This window comes from Lytechinus pictus, chromosome 2 (genome assembly GCF_037042905.1).
Source record: "Lytechinus pictus isolate F3 Inbred chromosome 2, Lp3.0, whole genome shotgun sequence".
NCBI classification, from domain to species: Eukaryota; Metazoa; Echinodermata; class Echinoidea; order Temnopleuroida; family Toxopneustidae; genus Lytechinus; species Lytechinus pictus.
Window position 1 is genome coordinate 25,612,310 of NC_087246.1, and position 15,766 is coordinate 25,628,075.

The 15,766-nt window shown below is 38.0% G+C and overlaps 1 protein-coding gene across 1 annotated transcript; it reads left to right on the forward strand.

Moving 5' to 3' along the window:
* The first annotated feature begins 1,030 nt into the window (after nucleotides 1–1,030).
* LOC135153288 (calcium-activated chloride channel regulator family member 3-like) lies at nucleotides 1,031–14,791 on the forward strand. Its single transcript, XM_064095808.1, has 4 exons — nucleotides 1,031–1,257; nucleotides 1,388–1,676; nucleotides 5,053–5,342; nucleotides 14,195–14,791. The coding sequence occupies exons 1-4, from the start codon at nucleotides 1,129–1,131 to the stop codon at nucleotides 14,225–14,227; spliced, it is 741 nt and encodes a 246-aa protein (XP_063951878.1). The 5' UTR covers nucleotides 1,031–1,128; the 3' UTR covers nucleotides 14,228–14,791.
* Nucleotides 14,792–15,766: the final 975 nt, after the last annotated feature.

Below are 15,766 nucleotides of genomic sequence, written 5' to 3' on the forward strand. Positions count from 1 at the left end.
CCATCTCCTTTTCTTTCTTTTTTTCTTTCTCTTATCCTCATTCCCCTTCATTCCTTTCTCTTTCTTTCCCCCTCTTCCTCTCCCCTTTTCTTCTTCTCTTCTTTTCCTCCTCTCTCTCTCTCTTTTTCTTCTCTTTATTTTCCCCTTTTCTTTCATTTCTTGTCTTCCTTTCCCCCTTTTCTTCTCCTTTTCCCCCATCTTTTCTTTCCCCCTTTTCTTCTCTTTTTCTGTCTTTTCTTTCCCTCTTCCTCTCTCTTTTCTCGTTTTTCTTCTCTTCCTCCCCCCTTACTCTCTCTTTTTTTCTTCTCTTTTCCCATCTTCCTCTCTCTTTAAATATTATTCTCTTCCTTCCTCTTTTTTTCTTCTTCTTTTCCCCCTTTTCCTTACTCCGTTTTTTTCTTTTCTTTATTTTCCCTCTTCCACTTTTTTCTCTCTCCCCCTTTACTTCTCCCTTTTTCTTTTTCTTTCCTTTCCCCCTTTTTTTTCTTTTAATCTTTTTTCTTCTTCTCTCCCTCCCCCTTCCTCTCTCTCTTTCTTTTCTTCTTTTCCCCTCTTCCTCTCTCTCTTTTTTCTTATCTTTCTTCCCATCTTTCTCTATTTAAATATTCTTCTCTTCCTTCCTCTTTTTTTTCTTCTTTTTCCTCCTTTTCCTTTCTTTCTTTTCTTCTCTCACTTTCTCCTTTCTTTTCTTCTCTTCCTTTTCCCTCCTCTCTTTTTTCTCTTCTTTCCCCTTTTCTTCTCCCATTTTCTTTGTCTTTCCTTTCCCCTTTTTCTTTCTTTTTTTTCTTCTCTTCCTTTCTCCTTCTTACTCTCTTTTCTATTCTCTTCTTTTCCCATCTTCCTCTTTCTTTTTTATTCTCTCCCTTTTCCCCTCTTCCCCCCTCTTTTTTTGAGCTGGGGGTTGGGGGTGAGGCAGTTCTTCCTCGGCCCCCCCCCCATGGATCTGCACCTGATAGAACCCCATGGCCTTGTACCATTTGACCTTTGGACCTCTCGATGACATTTGATATATCTGATCATAATTTTACACACACTGCGGACTATCGGACCCGCGGTCTATCGGACCCGCGGACTATCGGACCCGCGGTCTAACGGACCCGCGGTCTATCGGACCCGCGGTCTATCGGGATGTCCCCGATCTGTCATACCCAACAGGATCCCAATCCGATCAATATTGAGAATGGAGCATATGGAACCATTCTCATCGCTATACACAAAGATATCGAGGAAGATCAAAGAATCATTGATAACATTAAGGTAAGAAATCACCTACTATTTCTATTGTACAGCGCTACCTATCTATCTTATCTAATTTTACTAATTTCATATGCACTTTAGAAATGAAATATAGGCTTATTTTTAATATCTGTACCTGTCGTTTTTGTAGGAAATATTTCGGGAAGGGTCTTCCGTCTTATTCTCCGCCACCAATCGAAGGTTTTATTTTGGAACGATCAAGATTCTAGTCCCCCATAACTGGACCAGGCAAGTTGAATATGAGGTTGCCCAGCTGGAAGCCTATGAGAATGCTAACGTTATCGTTACAGATCAACAGTCTAATCATCGTCCTCACGTTCAGAACCCATTCCATTGTGGCCAAGAAGGACTATTTATCCAACTGTCCAAGACATTCCTGATCGACCCTGAACTACGTCAACATCAATTTGGAAATTCTGGTAAGATATTAATGTATTTTTATGCCTCCACCCGTCGAAGGTGGTTGGCAAAGTCATTATGTATCTGAATAATATATATTTTTTTTTGGGGGGGGGAGGGGACACTTTTCTAGAAAATAATCCGTATTGGGAAGGTTCTATATACGAAGAGATTGAATCACGACTCTTGCTTACAAATGTTCTTCTTGCCTGAATGACGGGCACGTTCATTCAATATCTCTCTAAAAGCCCCCCTCACACCTGACCGAATGTAGGCGGACAAAGGGTGACGAAAGGGAAAAATGAACGAAATGCACGCGAATTCAACGAATTTAAATAAAATTACCGTCAAATCAGTAACTATTGTCAAATTTTATCAACGAGCGGTAAGCGAAGAATAAATGTGTCATGCAAAGGATATCGATTTTTCGGTTCACCTCTGAGAGAACATTGCGGCCGAAGGCGAGCGAAGGGTTGATATCACCCAATACAGGAATAAGACGAAGGAACAGTGAGCAATGGTTTGATATGGCGTGCGATTAGAAACGAAGACGAGGGAATAGATCAGGCAATCTTGTTCGTTGTGTCATCGTGTTGCTTCGTTACGGGTTCTTTCGAGATCGGTTCACTTTGGCAAAAGCGCGAAGAGGGACTATGTGCGACAAAAACACACGAACGATAAACGAACGTAAATTTTCTTATATACTATTCATATTAAATTAAATTTTATTATATACTATTCACATTTAGTAGCAATCACATTGATTTACCTGAATTTAAATGATTGAAATGTAGGAGGGGTAATTTTTCCTGTATTGTAATGCTGATTGAAATCTAGATGAATTAGTGTAACTTCCCTACATTGTACTTATGTACCATCATTTTTTTTCCATGTATTCACTTCTGATTATTTTGCACGTTCTGTTTGTTTTTTCTTTATGTAATTGTCTGTTATATTCAATGGCGGACCGTGACCCGGAGGAGACAAAGCATTGGGGGGGGGCACAGCATTGTTCACAAACAATACAGTGCCCCTCCAATGCTTTGTCTCCTCCGGTTCACGGTACGCTACTGGTTATATTGTAAATATTTGCTTACAGGGCCCCCTGGAAAACAGTACAAAACTACTGGTGGGACTACCCTGTATAAATAAAACGAATTAAATAAATAAATACCACTGACTAAATAAGAGATGCGAATTCAAACAGATGACCAACGATTTTTCAATTCGTCGGGAAATTTTAAACATGTTCAAAATTTCCGCGCGAATTTGAATAATCGCAGCTGTTAGTTCGGTTCAATGATAATTGCTCCGCCGACATTTGCTCCGCCGACGATTGTTACGCAAAATACGTATAAAACTTACACAAATGCTCCCCCCCCCCCATGAATAAGAATTAAGAATATCTATCCCTGCTTTGTGCTTATACCTTTTTTCTATTTCTTTATATGTGTCAGGGGCCGAGGAACCGGGGGCAACTGGGGGGCTTTAGCTCCCCCCCCCCTTTTCCAAAGCCGTGTACAAAAACGCAAAAATGACCATTACGATTGTGATTTTTAGCATGGTCAGCCCCCCACTTTGAAAACCGTTCCGCGGCCCCTGTGTATGTCATTTAATATATCATGCAAGCTTAGTTTAAGTTTACTTTGCAATATATAGGCCTACAAATTTGTAAATTGACGCCTTCGGCCTGTGCTACAATTGTTATGCGCATGAAAGTACGAATAAATAAACAAATAATTGTCGCATTATCGGAGCAATTTACGGCGGAGTCATTTTCGGCGGAGCAGATGTCGGCGGAGCAGATATCGGCGGAGCAATTGTCGCGGAGCAATTTTCGGCGGAGCAATTGTCGTATAAACGGAGCAGATGTCGGCGGAGCAAATATCGGTGGAGCAAGTGTCGACGGAGCAAATTTGGGCGGAGCAGTTGTCTTATTTTGCGTAGCAATTGTCGGGTCACCATTAGTTCAGAAGATGCTCGAACCCAAACACGAAGGGTAAAAATGACTTACTATCCGATACCATTGAAAACGATAAAAAAAAATGCCTTTCGCCAGCCATCGCAAGGCATATTTCAGGCTATTCGGATAGGTGTGAGGGGACCTTAACTGTCACATGTGTTCTCCGAGTAAAATATCTGGTTAGCTTCTCACTTTTGAAAAGATAAAAAGTTTTTACTCAATTCATTTTGCTTATCTTTACCCTTGCCGTGCCAAAATCAAATGAGAAGAGGGGAAATCCACATATAAATCAAACATTATCCTGCATGTATTCACAAAGCGCTGTTTTTGTTCTTCCATTTTCGCTCAAGCAATTTTTTTTTTGGGAGGGGGACCTTGAACCAAAAGAGTGCAATCAAGCATGAACAAACATTTTTTTTGTGTGTGTAATCCGAGAGGGGAGAATTTAGAGCACACACCAATATTGAAATAATTCCGTCATACTTATTAAGAATATTCTGTTCGCCAGCTTTCCTATAAATCTTATATTGTTTTCTTGTTTTTATGCACCGTAAAAGAAATTATTTGAAATTACTCAATAAAATTGAGGCAAAAATTGCCTTAATTTTCGAGTATTTATAAGTTTGGCAGTTTTAAGTAAAATTTGCTTATTTTCTGTGCATCCATTTTACTCAAATGAATTACTGTTACATCAACTTAGTTTAATCAAGTAAAACAATCACTGCAATATTTAAAAAAGGGGGAGTGGACTTTCTTGATTTTCTCCCCAATCGTCCCACTTTCAGTGCCATCACCTCATCTTAGACATCTATTTTCTAAAGATGAGACATATGCATTGTCACTTACCTGTACATGATAGGTACTGACATTTATACGAGACCGGTTCATCCTAACAAATAAAACAGTGAGAATAATATTAACATTTTCCGAAAACCTAAAAAGAAATCTGAAATTTTCTGATGAGTGATAATGTAATGTTTTTCTTTCTTTGACTCATCAAAAGAATAAAATATTTTGCACACCCTAATCCAATACAATTTCAAACACAAATAGATAGGCAGTTAAAAAAAAAAATTTACTTGCTCTTAATAAATATTCAGGTATTATTTGAATAAGGCTTTAATTGAAAAATATAAGTACATTCAACATGATTTTATAAGTAATAATTATCTTTGCCTAATTGGAGTTAGATTTAAATAATCAAAGCAAGCTAGCAATACGTTAATTTTTTATAAATGTATATTAATAATAATAATAATATAGGTATAATAGCCGGGTTTAGGCAATCATTTCCATTCCCTAAAGAAGCGTTCATCTGTTCAGATTATACACAATTATTTATTTTTTGCGATTTTTTTTTCAACTAAGCTTATGATCTAATATGAATGTCTGAATGAGAAAGTAATTATCGTTTTGAACATTGTCTAATGTAGGCAAGGTGATTGCTCGTCAGTTTGCCAAACTCCGCTGGGGTGTTTTCGATGAAGATTACGTACCAGGAACGGGTGCTGAACCTTTCTACGCGTCAAACGCTATAATGGCTACTAATGGCCATGAAATAACAAGATGCTCTTCAGAAGTTCGTGGAGATTATTATGATGATAAAACTGGATCACTTTGTCTGCACGATAATAACTGGAATTTACCCGACTCTTGTAGATTCGTACCTAGCACTGTGCAATCAGCTCGGGCATCATTGATGTTTGCAACTAATATTGACTCGGTAGGATGTTCACACTCATTATTTCAATTATAATATATGCTTTGTTAAATAAACATGTTTACTACCAGCATTTCGTTACTTTATGAACCCTTTTCGTTAATATATTTACTCTTTCCCCCTTTATTATCAAAGCTTTAGTAACATGGATCAAACAGAAACTATTTTTTTTTTCTGGAGGCCGGCAATGCCTAGGGAGAGAGAGAGGGACATCCCCTTTTGATCCCAATCGATTTCCCAATTTATGATTAAAAGCCTATTATTATACTATGTCTAAAATAACCTATTAAAGTAAACTAGTCTATAGAACTTGGAACAAATTCCATCGCAATTCCTAATTAGCATGTAATGGACACTTTAGAACGATTACAGTGCATTATTATGTATTGTACAACGCCTACTTAGCTTGTTGTACGCGAGCAAATGGGAGGCTGAATGTCAAACATTCGTACCGTTGCACAGAAGACGTACCATCCAAAATGTACCGTTGCACGGCTTTAGGAGGTGACGTCACAATACGATTTAATTCATTGCGCTCGGTAAAAATGAACAATATACATAGGCATGAGTGCGATGGTGTGAGATTTCGCACGAGGTGAAAGAAAGATGCTCTATTCAACGAGGCGTTAGCCGAGTTGAATAGAGCGTTTCTTTCTTTCACCGAATGCGAAATCTCGCACCATTGCACGAATAAGAATATTTCGCTATTTGTGTTGTACAACGCCGCGGAATTTACCGAAAATATGAAAAAAACTAAGAAAAGGGAGCAAAAATACCGAAAGCAGAAAGCAAAATCCCACAAGCGCACATGACCTTGGGCAGCCTTGCGCATTTAGCCAGCAGGCTTATACGCGTATTGTTCATTTTTACTGAGCGCAATGAATTAAATCGTATTATAAACCTCTCTTTAAGAATCTCGAATAATCCGTTCCTCTGATTGGTCAAAATTAAGGTCATGTAAACGACCATGCCTTCAAAACGACAAACTAAGGTGGTAACCAAGGGCAACGGGCATAGTTAACAAGATTTCTGCCCGTTGCCCCCTGATCCGCCCCTTAACGACGGGCATAGCAAAATTTGGCTGAAATCCTTATTTGATTGCATGCAAAATGTTGCTATCTGCGGTGATTGCGGATACCATAAATAACCGCGCGATTTGATCGAAAGTTTTAGACAATTCGCGCATTTACGCGCTTATTGCGCAAGTGCGCGCAACGGATATGACATATCGATGGAACAATGCCGATCTTTGACTTTTGCTTGTTAATTCCTGTTAAAATATATATATGGCATTTATTGAAAAGAAAACTAATTTATTAAGGACATAACGGATGTATCAATCATCAAGTCTTGTCGCAGTTCGCCCAAATGCATGCTCGCAAAAGGTGAGTCGGGTGAAAAGATTAGACGGTCACTGCACTTTCTAGCAATAAACGTTATTCGTTCAACTTAACGTTAGGACAGCTAGGTATGACAAACGACATGGTTAGGACGGGTAGATCTAATGTTAATGGTCGTTAGTTAGCTTAGAAGTTAAGTGTAGACTCTAGATTTAACGTTACTAACGTTTTCAGGACGTACGTAGGTTTAGTCGACTAGATCTAACGTTGGATTACACTCTAATGGAGATTTAAGACTTAACTTTAGATCTAGCCTAGAATCACCCTATTCAGAATCAGAGCCTAATTTGGTAACAAAAATAAAAATATCTAGCCTAGCCCTAGGCCTAGAGAGTAGGGCCTATCGGTATGAACCGCTTTGATATTCGATTTTGAGATCAAACTTCAGGGTCAGGGCTAAGTTAAGGCCTAGACATAACGTTAGCTTGGGGCCTAGGACTGGGCCCTGGCAGGCTTTTAGATCTAGACCTAGACTAGGCCCTAACGTTAGATCTAATGTTTAATAATTCGGTTCATAAAATATATATGGACTGCTTTTATATTCGAGACATGGTTGTTTCAATTCGGCTCGCGGGTACCGCATCGGCCAGACCATGCCCTCGGGCAAAGCCCTCGGGCATAGTCGCGTTGCGGTCCCCTTGAGCCTCTAGAAACAACCATGCCTCTCAAAGCAGTCCATATATCTATATTGTGACGTCACCTCCTAAAGCCGTGCAACGGTACATTTTGGACGGTACATTTTGGATGGTACGTCTTTTGTGCAACGGTACACGAATGTTTGACATTCATACCGTGTTTACACTTAATCGGCATTTGAATCGGCTCGCGGTTCTGAACCGCGAGCCGATTCAGCATCGGCTTTTTCATAGCGTGTAAACGCGAGTAACTTGAATCGGCTCGCGGTTCTGAACCGGCAATTTGCACCACCAAAGTAGTAGGTTCTGAACCGCGAGCCGATGCAGAATCGGCTTTTTTACTACGTGTAAACAGAAAGCCGATTCTGCACCGGCAATTTGTGCACATTTCAATTACTTTACCATTGTGACGTAATTGTAAGCGCACTGATGCAGCGTTGTCTTTATTATGACGTATATATCGTTGGTATGCGTATCATTTCAGGTTTTTGCATCGGCTCGCGGTTCTGAACCGCGAGCCGTAACAATGTGTAAACGCAATCCAAATGCCGATTCTGCATCGGCATTTGGTTCAGAACCAAATGCCGATTAAGTGTAAACACGGTGTCAGCCTCCCATTTGCTCGCGTACAACAAGCTAAGTAGGCGTTGTACAATACGCGTATAAGCCAGCTGGCTAAATGCGCAAGGCTGCCCAAGGTCATGTGCGCTTGTGGGATTTCGCTTTCTGCTTTCGGTATTTTTTCTCCCTTTTCATAGATTACTATAGGGATGACCTCTTTGTTTTTTTTTCACATTTCGCTAAATTCCGAGGCGTTGTACAACACAGATAGCGAATATTCTTATTCGTGCAATGGTGCGAGATTTCGCATTCGGTGAAAGAAAGAAACGCTCTATTCAACTCGGCTCACGCCTCGTTGAATAGAGCATCTTTCTTTCACCTCATTCGAAATCTCGCACCATCGCACTCATGCCTATTCGCTATTTGTATAATGTATGTCTGCGCATTCAGTGGCTTACCGTGGGTCATGGGGGGGCACCAGCAAAAAATTGAGTCATTTAGTGGGCGCGCGAAGCGCGCTCAGTTGCCAGCAACGAACGTAGAGGGCAGCAACACACAAGCGTGTTGCTCTAAGGAAGGTCAACTCCGCTCGAATTTTGTGACCACTTTAAAAAATAAGGTGGGGTCTTGGGAAATTTGTCGAGTTGATTTTTTTTCATTTGTTAATTTCAAATATCTTTTAATGAACAATTATTAGATCGGTTATTCTTGGTATAAATATTTAAAATATTACTTTTATTTTTAAAGAAAATATTTAGCTTAAATAATCATGATTTTGACATTTTTCCTCATTTTGGAATATTAAGCCTGTGACGAGGATACCTCATATCTCTTATTTTCTTCTGCTGAATTTCGCTGCACCACTAATAAATGCATAGACAACCACCGTAATAATCGAGGTCATTTTTCTGGCCTGGGTGCGCCGAGTCTGGGCCGGTCGCGCAGCTAGCTAGTGACGTTGATGATGCGCTGGGGCTTCAGGCGACTCGTCATAGATCTAGCAACTTAGACAATGACGTCTAATTTGCCTGGCCTGATTTGAAGTGTAATGGCTTCAGGGCTGATGTTTATCAACGATGATTGTTCAAGGTTAGATTTCAAATTTTAAATGTCATTTGACTTTTTAGTCTATAAATCTGAAATAAAGGCGCTGTATCCCCGAAATCCGGGTCTAAATTTCAACTCTGAGTCCGAGACCATGGCATGGACGGCGAAAAAACAACCCATGCATCGGATGCATTGCATTGGCTGCGCGCTGCGCTGCAGCTGCACTGTGATGATGGGTTCAGCGAAGAGCTCAGAGAAAATAAGGTGGTTATATTCAATCCCGAAATGCTTTGCGAGTGGTCACAAAATCGTCTCGACGCAAATCACCTAATACAGCCGTCTGGTGAAATCGCTGATAACAACAATCACCGATTTGGTAATGATTTTAGTTTCCTGAAACTTATATTTGTAAAGTTTTAAATATCAAGGTATGTTTTTATATGTATGTATATTCTTCAACATATTTTTTAAGTTATCTTTGATATTGTTGTAGTCATATTCTTTCATATTCGTTTTTTGATCGCTACTAACTTGTTGTTGTATTGGATCGGCATTTGATTTCGTTGGCATGAACAATAAAATACGCGCGCAGCTCAGCTGCATGCGCGTATCGAGTTGACCTTCCTTATAGCAACACGCTTGTGTGTTGCTGCCCTCTACGTTCGTTGGTTGCCAGGTACACTGACCTTATAGAAACTTTCAAATTTGCTTTATTTCATTTTCAAAACACAATTTTAAGGAGTGCATACAATAAACGTATATGTACATATATATCTGATCAAATAATGCGAGCGCGAAGTGCGAGCTGAAAATGTTTGATATTCAGTCCTAAAAAGGGTCATTATAAGCAAATTTTTGTGATCATGATACGTTCCTGTCTCACTTAACAAACAATACGAGCGCGAAGCGCTAGCTGATTTTTTTTATATATTGACTCGAAACAGGGACATTTCAAGGACTATTTTTCTTTTAGGAATTCATGAAGAACATACATATCTCAACATAGTCATGACTTAGCATTACATCAAAACACATGAAGCATTTTTGTAGTCATTGTATCTCACTAATCAAATATTGCGATGGCGAAGCTCGACCTGAAAATTTTTGAAATTCAGACCTGAAGAGGAGCATTCTAAGGCTTGTTTGTAGGAATTCACTATAAGACCATTGTATTTCACTAATGATGTGAGCGCCAAGCGCGAGTCGAAAATTTTCTCAGACCAGGAAAAAAAACATTTTAAGGACTGTCCATGTATTTACGAATTCATGAAGAGCAGATATCCCACCAATCCACGAATGCGAACTTAAGTACGGACTGAAAATGTTTTATATCCAGTCCTTAAAAGGGGCCGATCACTGTTAGTCATGATTGGGGGGCACGTGCCCCCCGTAGTTACGCCACTGCGTGTATTATAAATAACCAGGACACCATTTAATGAAAAAGTTGCTATCATAGCAAATTTGGGTGGAATATCACCTTTTATTGGAAGAGCCAGTCAAAAAGCAGAATTTCCTCTGTTGTCATGATAGTTGTTATTCCAGCAAGATTTTGCTTTTATAGCAGTTTTTATGGAAATGGGGCCCAAATTATCAAAAACTATTTATGATTTCAGAGAATCTTCATTATTTTGTTCCAGTGCCTTATCCGTATTATCCAGTATACCATTTTCTCTTTTGATCTCTTTAAACACACTATGATTAAAGCGATGTCATGTATTTAAAGAAACAAAATTAAACATAATAAGGGAAAATACATAATATTTTCTTTTTTCTCAATTCTTATTTACATACGAAAACCACAGTACTCATCACGTAAGTAATATTCAATTCTGTTCAGTTCCACTTTTATTCATTTTTTCTCAATAAAAAAAAATTACAGATCTACCGTATGGGCACTAGTATTCAACCCGGCATAATTCAAAGATTTGGACAAATTCCCCAAAATATTTAGAAATAGGGAATTTATCTTGATTTCATACCTTTGTTATTTACAGGGTTATCTGTTTTCGGTATTTTCTTTATTAGTATCCCGTAATTAGTAACCATCTGGAATAAAATTATTGGAAATGGATTTTTGACTGATTTGAGTAGGTATGGGTGTCAACATTTACCAAAAAAAAGTTAGGAGGAATACGGGTTGGGGAAAGTGCTTTTTGTCTCACCTGCATAGCAGAGTGAGACTATAGGCGCCGCTTTTACGACGGCGACGGCGGTGGCGGCGGTGGCGTCAACACCAAATCTTAACCGAAGGTCAAGTTTTTGAAACGACAGCATAACTTAAAAAGTACATGAACCTAGTTCATAAAACTTGGCCATAAGGTTAATCAAGTATTACTAAACATCCTGCCTGAGTTTCACATCACACGACCAAGGTCAAAGGTCATTTAGGGTCAATGAACTTAGACCATGTTGGGGGAATCAACGTCAAAATCTTAACCGAAGGTTAAGTTTTTGAAATGACAGCATAACTTAGAAAGTATATGGACCTAGTTCATGAAACTTGGACATAAGGTTAATCAAGTATCACTGAACATCCTGCATGAGTTTCACATCACACGACCAAGGTCAAAGATCATTTACGGTCAATGAACTTTGGCCGAATTGGGGGTATCTGTTGAATTACCATCATAACTTTGAAAGTTTATAGATCTGATTCGTGAAACTTGGACATAATAATAATCAAGTATCACTGAACATCCTGTGCAAGTTTCAGGTCACATGATTAAGATCAAATGACATTTAGGGTCAATGAACTTTGGCCGAATTGGGGGTATTTGTTGAATTACCATCATAACTTTGAAACTATAGTGGTCTAGTTAATAAAACTTGGACATAAGAGTAATCAAGTATCACTGAACATCCTGTGCACTTTTTAGGTCACATGACCAAGGTCAAAGGTCAATGAACTTTTGCCATAATGGGGGTATCTGTTGAATTACCATCATAACTTTAAAAGTTTATGGATCTGACTCATGAAACTTGGACATAAGAGTAATCAAGTATCACTGAACATCCTGCCTGAGTTTCATGTCACATGACCAAGGTCAAAGGTCATTTAGGGTCAATGAACTTAGACCATGTTGGGGGAATCAACGTCAAAATCTTAACCGAAGGTTAAGTTTTTGAAATGACAGCATAACTTAGAAAGTTTATGAATCTGATTCGTGAAACTTGGACATAATAGTAATCAAGTATCACTGAACATCCTGTGCAAGTTTCAGGTCACATGATTAAGGTCAAAGGTCATTTAGGGTCAATGAATTTTGGCCGAATTGGGGGTATTTGTTGAATTACCATCATAACTTTGAAAGTATATTGGTCTAGTTAATAAAACTTGGACATAAGAGTAATCAAGTATCACTGAACATCCTGTGCACATTTTAGGTCACATGACCAAGGTCAAAGGCCAATGAACTTTTGCCATAATGGGGGTATCTGTTGAATTACCATCATAACTTTAAAAGTTTATGGATCTGACTCATGAAACTTGGACATAAGAGTAATCAAGTATCATTGAACATCCTGTGCGAGTTTTAGGTCACATGTTCAAGGTCAAAGGTCATGTAAGGTCAATGAACTTTGGCCATGTTCGGGGTATTTGTTGAATTACCATCATATCTCTGTAAGTGTATTGGTCTAGTTCATAAAACGTGGACATAAGAGTAACCAAGTATCACTTAACATCTTGTGCGAGTTATAGTAGTTTTCAAAGTCAGCACTGCTGCTATATTGAATCGCGTGATGCAGGTGAGGTCGCCAGAGGCATTCCACTTGTTTTACTATACTGTATCATGGTATCTCCTAGATAAAATATTACAGGTTGGTGATCATGGTGTCAAAATGCACAGATTCTTACAAGAAGATCAAATAAAATCAAATCAAGTACCTACAATGCTTAATCACCCATGAAATTTAAGGTCAAATCCTTTCAAAGGTCAATGACCTTTTTTACATTATATACCATATACGGTATAATGGTATCTCTTAGTTAAAAATTAGGTTGATGATCTTGGGGTCAAAATGCAGAGGTTCTTACAAGAAGATCAAATAAAATAAAATTAAGTACCCAGAATGCACATTAAACAATAACATTCAAGGTAAAAGCCTTTCAAAGGTCAATGACCTTTTTTTTACATTATGTATGATACTGTATAATAGTATCTCTGAGATGAAACGGCACCGGTTGGTGATCGTTGTGTCAAAATGCACAGATTCTTACAGGAAGGTCAAATACGATAAAGTAAATCACCTAGAATGCATATTAATCCATACAGTTCAAGGTCAAAGGTCAAAGAACTTTTTACATAGACTATGTATCGTATAATGCTATCTCTGAGATAAAACGCTGCATGATGGTGATTTTGGTGTAACAAAGCAATTTTTGCAAGAAGATAAAAAGGCACAAAATAATCATAAAGAATATTCCTTCATCTTTGATATCCAAAGTCAAAGGTCAAAAGTTATGAAATATTTATATATCCATGCATGATTCCCCCAAAAAAGAATTAATCCATTATATTCACATTTTATTTGTGAATAATAGAAAGAAAGATAGCTATTTGTAATGAAAACTTGGATGTTTAATAATTTCACTCTGAAATAAGGATAAAAAATGGCCATGAAAAATATATTTAGGGGCTAGAGGTCAATCAACTATGTCAATAACGTCAGGGAATTTAAGTAAATAGGTCGATATAACGTGATTGTGGCATGTAGGTACAGTGATTCTGATGGGAAAAAGACTGACCTGCGTGGAAAATGAACATAAATTTAATAGTTGAATCCTTGACCAATGATGATGTCAAAATACAAGTTCGAGGTGAAATTGAGAATAGCACTTTTTGAAATATATTGTAGTAATGCATTGCCAAAAGTGTTTAAAACAAATATTGTATGATATAATTTGAAATGGTGAAGTTGTCTAAAGTAGCAGCATTTAGATATGCATTTTATAAATCTAAATCAAGGTACTAATTCCTCAAATGCTACAATCAATACTATAGAACTATAACTTAATCTGTAAATGGAAAGGATATGCCTAACCCTTATGGCAAGCATCATCCGAGAACATTTTCATACAGCCAGGGACAATGATGAATAATAAAAATAAGGCAATCATTGGAGCTGTAGCTTTTGTCATAGCAAATGAAGTTAAGTGTCTCAACTTCAGCAAAGAGTAATTAAACTCTTGAAAACTTTCTTACATTTTCAGGACTTTGATCTGGCCCATTCAATGAAAGCCTAACGTTCTGTCAAGGGATATCAGACCAGGATCTATAGTATTACTGATATGTTGCACAGCTTGAATCTCAAGAACTGGAAGTGGTGCTGTAGGAGTTTTGTTAGGTCAATGGATGTGTACTTGTAAGCTATTATCTCCTTTTGAATGTTATTATTATATGCCTAATTTGTGCATAAAAATCAGTTGTCCTGGACCAAATACATGATCCTTGTACAAACTGATACCTAGTAGAAATAGCATCATGGGTGACGTACGGCAGAGAGCAGATATTAAGTTTTGTCCTGCAGCATTAGCACCTCAAGAGATTCTGGCAGCTCGCAATGAAAGGTAATTAATAATAATACGGGAATTCATCTTTGTTGAAGATGATATACATGCCATTTACTACATGTATGACAGAAGCTGCAGCTATAAGATGGCCTTCATTTCATCTTCATCATCATCCCTCTGCTGTTTTGAAATGCTCTCAGATGATTCTAGCTGTGACATGAGGGTTAGACCCAGTGGCGTACCTAGGATTTTCCACAGGGGGGGGGGCAAAATCGGTCGCCAAAAAATTTGACAAGCAAAAAAAAAAAAAAAAAAAAAAATGGTCTTCAAGGTCATCAGGGGGCAATAAAAGTCTTCAAGCTCGTCAGGGGGGGGGGGGGCAAAAAGGTCTTTTAAGCTCGTCAGGGGGGGGGCAGGTATATGTCTTTTGTATGGGTTGTGGCTCGTCAGGGGGGGCAGAGTGCCCCCCCCCCGTAGGTACGCTAGTGGTTAGACCTATCCTATCCATTTTCAGAATATTAAGCTAATAGTTTATAGTATTTATTATAGCATTGAAGTGAGTGGCCTATCGCTGGAGAGAAAAAGACACGACAACCTTGATTAAGATATTATGATGTATTAATACAGCTACTTAAAATAAAATCATTTCAAATTATATACTTGATTTCATTTATTTTTTGCATTGCTCTTGGCAACGCATCGCAGTATATGAAGAAGTGTTATTTGGTTATCAACTTTTTTTTACTTAATTTCCACTGATATTTTGGAAAGGGTTCATTGACCTCTGACCCCTAAATACATTCTCCATGACCTTCATTATTTCATACTGAAATTATGAAACCTCCATGTTTTCATTACAAATTAGCCATCTTTATTTACGTTATTCACAAATAGAATATGAATACAAAGGATAAATTTTTGATAATTTTTTCATACAGATTATATATAATATATCATATTATATTTCCTCTGATCTTGGATTTCAAGGGTGAAAGTTTATTCTTTATACTTATTTTGGTGTTGTTTAATCTTCTTGTACTAATCTTTGCATTTTGGCACCAAGATCACCAACCTGCGGTGTTTTATCTCAGAGATACCATTATTATTATCTAATGTTAAAAATGACATTGACCTTTGTCCTTGAATTTTATGGGTGAATGTGCATTTTCGATGCTTAATTTTATTTTATTTAATCTTCCTGTAAGAATCTGTTTATTTTGACACCAAGAAAACACGCATACATTCGTAATTCCGAAGCTTCGTTATTCCGAA